The 7,746-nt window shown below is 38.7% G+C and overlaps 1 protein-coding gene across 1 annotated transcript in view; it reads right to left on the reverse strand.

Annotated features, from left to right (window-relative positions):
* Nucleotides 1-6,547: 6,547 nt before the first annotated feature.
* Nucleotides 6,548-7,746, reverse strand: part of LOC111337035 (uncharacterized) — a 50,278-nt gene continuing 49,079 nt past the window's right edge. The window contains exon 17 of the mRNA XM_088728259.1: nt 6,548-7,560. Coding sequence (XP_088584385.1) covers nt 7,553-7,560 — 8 coding nt within the window. The 3' untranslated portion in view covers nt 6,548-7,552. The remainder of the gene's footprint in view (nt 7,561-7,746) is intronic.

Consider the following 7,746-nt stretch of genomic DNA (forward strand, 5'->3'; position numbering starts at 1 on the left):
TGTAAGGTATCGCCCTATATATCGAATAATTTCGTTCCAAAACTTTGCACGTGCAATTTTAACGGTATTCTTTTTCTTGGTGACGTAAACTGTCCTAATCGAAGTTTCTCCGTACTCTCAGGGACGGATGAAACAGAAAATGTTCCAGGCTGACACTACACCATATTACCTCTCGTGGGATAAGAACGATAAGTGTACTTAACATCTCCACTTTATCGCGTTCTCTTAGGTAACATACTCAAGCTAATGATAAATAGAACTTGGTCGAAATTGTTATTTTTACGCTGACCTCGAAAAACCAAATCGTTGCTCCACTTTATAGTCGTCCAGAAAAGACTTTTGAAGTTCTCAATGAAAAGAATGCCAGAAACTAGACATTTTTATGAAACATTAATTTGAAAGGAAGATAGTGCCGAGAATTTTAACGTGGTCCGAGGCTGATCCCTTTCCCAAAAAGATACGTTTTCAAACAGAAAGAGATACTGGTTGACAGGCAATAACTATTCTAAAACAGTAGGAGTGGACGAATTTTTTTTGAGAAAATCAATATACATGGGGGTGCAGTGTCACTGAAAAGATGGTGTGATCTCATTCTTATTCCGTGTGGTAAATTAGAAGTTGCAAATCGATAATTTCGCCAAACTCTCCAGGACCCGAAATTGTTCAAACTCTGAGGAGTTAGCCGCTTCACTCGTACCTAATAGCTGCCTCAACATTCTCACCAGTCAGTTCCCTTGGTTCCATAATCTATCATAAGTAGAAGACTTCAACGAGACGCTTGTTCCAAGAAAACTGTTTCCGTGGAAGTTCCTCGTTTAAACATGTCGGGACTCTTATTAACACGCCGAAGAGAACGCGTTTTATGCGATATATGTTTTCTTTGAAAGGTATAACAGATTAGAGCGTTTTTGTTCTGTATTCGTTTAAGGTTGCGCTTTTCCTAGGGCGGAGAAACCAAATTACGCCTATCATAGGGCTGTCTTCTTTCTCTATGCTTGAGCGAGCAACTGATAGAAGTGAGTTGATCTTTTGGCTCTTTTGACCAACATGCGAGAGCATTTCGCAGTAAAGCAGAAACGAGGTAAAGGAGACAAACTAACTCCCGAGTTAGGATTTCGAGTTAGGATTTCGAGTTAGGATTTCGAGTTAGGATTTCGAGTTCGATTTTCGAGTTAGGATTTCGAGTTCGATTTTCGAGTTAGGTTTTCGAGTTGGATTTTCGAGTAAGGATGTAGAGTCGGTTTTTTCGAGATACTTACTGGCAATCCAGCTGCAACTAATCGGCTAGTCCAATGCAGTCAACAAAAGAATTCGTGTAGGGGTGGGGTTAGTGTTTTACCATTTTATTCTGCGACGTCACTATGTAATGCATACAAGAAGTAAGAGGCAAGACATTGAGTCTTCCACGAACTCATTTCCCCTCGCCACTAACATGCTCCTCATTTTAAAAAAGGGCAAGATTGGGAAAGCTTTAATACCAAAAGATAAACGAAACGAAAAAAAACTACGATAACCGGGCGAAAATCGAAGGTAAGATCTAGAATATGATTTTTCTTTTCCTATCTATTCTGGTGGTACAAATTTTGAAATCCGCTTTAAGAATTAGACACAACAAAAGGCAAATGTATAAATCCTGTAATCCAACCATATTTTGAAGACCGACAAATGGCACCAATGCTGCTTTACGGTGCTTTCCTAGTTCCCCAACCCCCAGTAACTGTTTTGTTTTCTGCAAAAAGGCTTCATAAAAGGGGAGGCCCTTAGACTTCTCAGAACAAACTCCTCTCAAACGATATTCCAGGAGAAAATTGCAAATTTCAAAGCGCATTTGCTAAAGAGAGGCTACCCAGAGGACCTCATTAACACAACCGTCTCAGAGGTGAATTTCAAAAACAGGAAATAAGCTCTTTAACAGAAACCGAAGACGAACCAACGGATCTTGCCTTTTGTTACTCAATACCAACCATCAGTGCCAAACCTAAAGTAAATTCTCATGAAAAACTGGCATTTAATAGAAACACAACCACTACTGAGCGAACTATACAAAAATCCGCCGCTCGTATCTTACAAAAGACTCATTTAACACAAAAAAATCCCGCCAAAAAGTCCTAACTCGAAACTCCAACTCCGAAAATCCAACTCCGAAAATCCAACTCGAAATCCAACTCAAAATCCTAAAAAACCATAGTTAGTAGAGGGGTCCCCTCTACTAACTATGAAAAAACCCACAAACTAGCTGAATTGGCCAAGTGGTTAAAATGGTCAAATTAACTAAAATCGTTTGAACCAACAAAAGTGCAGAAAGAAGCTAGATTCGTTGAACGGTGAAAATGTACAAGTTTTACGGAGCCTGCTGGCTTCGTGTGTCAAGCTGGAGGTGCTTTAGTGTATTAACAGTTTAGAGTTATTCTTGTTCTACGAGCCCGGCGTGTTTATTTGGCGACTGGATTGGATTTTCGCGAAAAAAATGTGCTGGATTGAGGATCGATCGGTCGCTGACGCTGCCGTCAGTCTCCTTCCTTTTCTCTCTACTATGAAGGAAAGGTGAAGAAGAGTATTTTTCCCGAAACTTCATGTACATATTAAGGACAACAACAAATCACCACATGGTAAGTTTCATTGATCTTTGTTTTCTAGCAAATTTCCAGACCTAAACTTCGCCCCATATGTTCTCTCTATTTAGCCATGTGTACGTGACACAAACTGTGAACCTGGGTTACCTGTGGTCAGATCGTGTTACTTAGCCATGAGAACAGCTGTTTCTGATTGGCCAGTTGCATATGTTGTCAAAACTAGTCAAAGCAGTTACCCTATATCTGTCATTTATTCATTATTTACGGGAATGCTATCAGCGGATAAATTCTGTGGCTAAAGGTGAAGAAATTGTGCAGCGATCCAAAGTGAAACGGGCTTGAGAAGAAATTCCAGAGCAGATGATGGAGAAATCATCTACAACGTGAGGAATTTCGAACGTGCTCAACGGCACAGAAGATGATAACATTCACACAGATGAAATTACCTGAACTAACGGACGATAGCAAAGAAGACGACAAATCAACACTCATTTACTCATTCTTGAAGTTATCACTAAACAAAACGGCTCCATTCAAGTAGAAGTAATTGGGTAGCTATAATTTTGCGTAAGACTAGTAATTTGTGTGTGTTGATGATCGCGAGGTTTTAGCCGAATATACATTCGATTTACGGTATTTTCTCGTGAGAATTTTTTTTTTCAAAGAAATACTCGGCCTTAAGCCGAAACCCCCGTCTTGCTAACGTTTGATAAGTTCTCAGTATATTTTCACGCAGAAATCGCTCAGCTTATAGGAAAATAAATATGGTACATTTCAAGCCGGAGGACTTCTCAACCGATCAGTTCTCTCGTATCTTCCAGTACAGCCGGTGATTTGAGAGATCGGTGCAGTCTTTGCTCTTTTGACTAATGACAACCATGGCCATTTTAAAATTTAACAAGAACTCGGTGCATCAACTGCGCAACAACACCAGTTTGTAAATTCCCGCTCGAAAAATCTAAGACGATGTGCTGATTACAAATTTATGTTTTTGTTTATGTCCAACGATATCAAACAAATTGCAAACAGTTTGCTTCAAAGCTTTGTAAGGCTTACATTAGAGAAATAAGAGTGATATTACGTATGATGCACGATCCTCGCAGTAGAGTTCAAAATATATGAACTTCATATATACATTGTATCTGATTTATCATCACGGGTTTATCACGAATCAACTTAACGGCCTGCTCCCAGTTGGCTTGTTAGCTCAATTGGTAGAGCGCTGCACTAGTATCGAAGAGGTCAGTGGTTCGAGTCCCGTACAGGCCTGATTTTTTTCAGGTCTGATTTTCGCTATTGCATAAATAGCGCTCTCTACTGCGAGGATCGCGCATCATACGTATCTAATACCGCAGTTCAAAATATATGAACTTCATATATACATTGTATCTGATTTATCATCACGAGTTTATTACGAAGTAACTTAACGGCCTGCTCCCAGTTGGCTTGTTAGCTCAATTGGTAGAGCGCTGGCCCTTCTATGTCGTCCTCCCTGTCCTCCACCTCACCGCTTTTAGTTGCAATTTCGGATTTAATCGCCACGTTTTCCGGAATATAATCAAAATCCGAGTCATCGGAGAAGAAACTTTTGTCTTAACAACGGAAAATATCGGACATAATGACACAAAACTATTACTAAAATAGCGCGGGGAAATTACTAGTTACAAAGCCCTCGTTTGCATTATAAAACCACATGCTTACTACTGTGACGTAGGCGCCCAGTCCCCTCTTTGATCGGCCAGACATTTTATCTAGGATTATGGAGCTTGATAAAAAATTCAAAAAGCGGTAGAATACCGCTAATGTTGCTAAGACATGTTCTACATTCATTAAATTTTGATGTAAAATGATAAAAAAATGTGTCAGGGACTTTAACAACATACAGATGGGAAAAGTAACATTAAAAGTAACATTTATCACGTCGCAAAGGAAATTCATTGAGATATATCCTAACAAGGGCAGAAGATTTAGAAGCGCTAGTAGAATTGTAGTAGTCGTATAGGCCTATCAACACCTCTTTCGCTTTCCAGCTTACCGGAGTGTCAACTTAAGCAAGGTACACTTATTCATTGATCAGGTGACTCCTTCCGATGCTCTCATTCAACTGTCCTTCATTCGGTGATCAACTAGATTAACCATAGAATACCCGCGATAAGTTAGTTTGCCTTTAGTTAGGAAAGTAGATTTACAAGAAGACTTAGCACATGTAGGAAATGTCCTTACGGTAGTTACGCAAACGTGGCGCAATGCACTCTGCTTAAATACAGTGCATTCTGGAAAAAAGTGATGAATTCAAAATTTCACACCCTCTTCATATTCTTCTAAATCCTGATTATGTTGCTGCTCGCTCGCTATGCCCGCCGAACAGTAAATATTTATTTTTACTATTAAACCCAAAGCAATGCCAAGCTTTAATTTTAGCCCCTGGAAAGAGGGCCTGTCTCAGATCTTTAGATATTTCCCTCAAAAAGTTCTTTTAACGATCTCGTTCTAGGGAGTCTTATGGCTTCTTCTTTGGTGAAATCTTTCTTTAACCCCCATTGGTTTGCGCCTGAATTGAAATTATTTGTTTCACTTGAAACTTTTGTGAAAAGTTCTAGAATCGATTCCTTTTTCAAATCTGTTGCTATACGCAAGTGCCTAAAAAGTTTATGTTTGTGCTCAAGCTCGCAAGTGCTTATTAATCATTGAATAATTACAAAGACATTCTCATTTTGTAATCGCTCAGCAATTCGGTAGGTTGCGATTAGTAATCGTTAGATGTTGATGGACATCAAATATTTGTGAGGACATTGGGGTTTGCTGTGTGGACCTTTTTTAATGCGGTCATTGCATGTAAAGAAAGGCCAGAACATGTACCCTTCTATGCTAAGTGGTTAGTGCAGTAATCATAAATATTCCTTGTATCATTGTTTCAGCCCGTGATTGCGCTTAGATGATAAGTACGCTACATTTTTTTTTGCCTTAACTCGCCTGTGTTAACTTGGTGACAGAAGTGAAAAACCAAGACTGTAAGTAACAATTGGTAGTCTGACATTTTTTCGATAAATTTGAGGTTTTGCCAAGCCAATTTTCCCTATTGCCACGCCAATTTTCGCTATTGCATAAATAGCGCTCTCTACTGCGAGGATCGTGCATCATACGTATCTATAACCGCAGTTCAAAATATATGAACTCCAAACACTATTACAGTATATTAATCTGACCAGGCACTTTTGATCTTGTGCCTTTTAAATGCCCACGTATCTTGCTCATCGAGTATGATTATTGTACAGAAATGGGATGCCAATGAACCCCATGTGGAAAAAAACAAAAAAGAAAACAAAACAAAACAGGAGAGTTCAGTGACGACAGCCACTCACAGTTTTACAAAATGAAGGTTTACGGCCGATGAAATGTTGCTACTTTCGAGAAGATAAATTTTTTTCCTCTCGAAGTTAGATTGTGTGTCCTTGTAGTTGAGGTAGTGGAGTATTCACTGTTTTAAATACGTGTGAAATACAAAGTACAATAGTGGCATACGTGCGAACAGTGAAATAAGCCCCACTCCCTGGTTCACGAATTGTCGTGTTTATCTCTTTAATACAGCAAAAGAATACAAAATGTTTCATCACTTTTTAGAAAAACTATAAAGCGAAGAAAAAATACTTCCACTAAAATGACTTTCAACCTACTCAAGTTTTCTCAGACAGGAGAACGGTGTTCAAAATCCTCCCGGTAGAGTATAATTTATTTAATCCAACGCTGTCGCTTAGCTTAAATATTTGAATCCTGTGGTAAGGCGACGAAAAAGCGAATGGGGCTAGAATGGATGTAAAAGCAGGGCGTCTCTTGGAGCTATGCAGCGGAATTTGGAAACTGTTGCTGTTTGAACGGGTATGTATTTGCTTTTTGCTTACGCTGGTCGAAATTTGAGGGAAATCGACTCAATCTAAATTTATCCAAGAATAATCCAATTTTCAGGGAATATTGACTTCAGTAAACGAAAGAGTCATTTAATAGCAATGGGCAAAGGGTAAAAATTCATGCAGAGGAAATTTTGGCTTGTATCACTACAGCTAATACACATTAGCGTTTAAGATATTCCTCTTTATGACCTTAAAACCACGAATTGACACATTGTACGCTTGGGCCGCCTGTGCAGTAGTCAGCAAATTCAGTCTTCATTTTCCAGCAATAATTCGTATCACGTTTGGGAAAATCTAGTATTGCTCACTCTAAAGCTGTTTTCGTCGCTCTTACAAGGCTATGTCCTCTGCTTTCCAAATCATCAAGTATACTTCCATAAATATATATTTCACTGAGAGTTCCAAGAGGTCTATCTCAATCGAGATGGGACTGAAAAACCATCTGAAAATATCAAAAATCGCAGCCAAGCTAGACGGGAACTTTGCATTCAATCGCAGAATAATTTCAATCTCGAGATATTTGATTGCTAACGTCAAGTGCACATATTAGGATTAGAAAGCAAGCTCGCGCTAAAGAATTTGGGTAGCTAAATTTACTGGCTATGTTATGGGGGGATTTTTATATGTAGACAATTTACTGAGAAACTTAGCGTCCAATAAAAGCTCCGTGATATATTGAATAATTCTCCAGCCTTCGTTTCCAGGCCGAAGTTAGCCATTTGGTTTGAAAAAGCAATTGAATTTGTTTTAATTTCTGCTACCATTTTCCAAGTGGTGAAAGACTTTCAATCCACTTTATGTTAAGGACAATATTCTCTTTCAATGTTAAACGGACCAGCAATGAAAGGTTTCTGTAAGAGTTTAAAGCAGTGAAAAAACATCTGTTTCTTTATGTTTACGAAATTCGGCTCGCTCCTTTTGTAATTTAACCCACTGAGATGATATCATATCTAACTTTGCCATTACGCGATTGACCACGGAAAACTTTCTTCCATGTATCCCAGTGTCCTTTAAAACTGCACAACCTTTACGCTTGCCATCCTGTCTTGTTTAATTCTTTGCAGAATTTGTCTAGCCTTCTAAAAGAACACGGATAAACATAAAGAAATATTACTTTAACCTTTAATCAAGAATGAAAATTGCTTCAAATTCATTACGATTGCAAGTAAATCGATACAACTGAGCGATTTGGTCTGAAATCATAGGTCTGCTTTGAAAATCAAATGGAAGCGCAGCGCGAGTTGGATTTGAAATCACAAGTTTGA

This window comes from Stylophora pistillata, chromosome 7 (genome assembly GCF_964205215.1).
Source record: "Stylophora pistillata chromosome 7, jaStyPist1.2, whole genome shotgun sequence".
NCBI lineage: Eukaryota > Metazoa > Cnidaria > Anthozoa > Scleractinia > Pocilloporidae > Stylophora > Stylophora pistillata.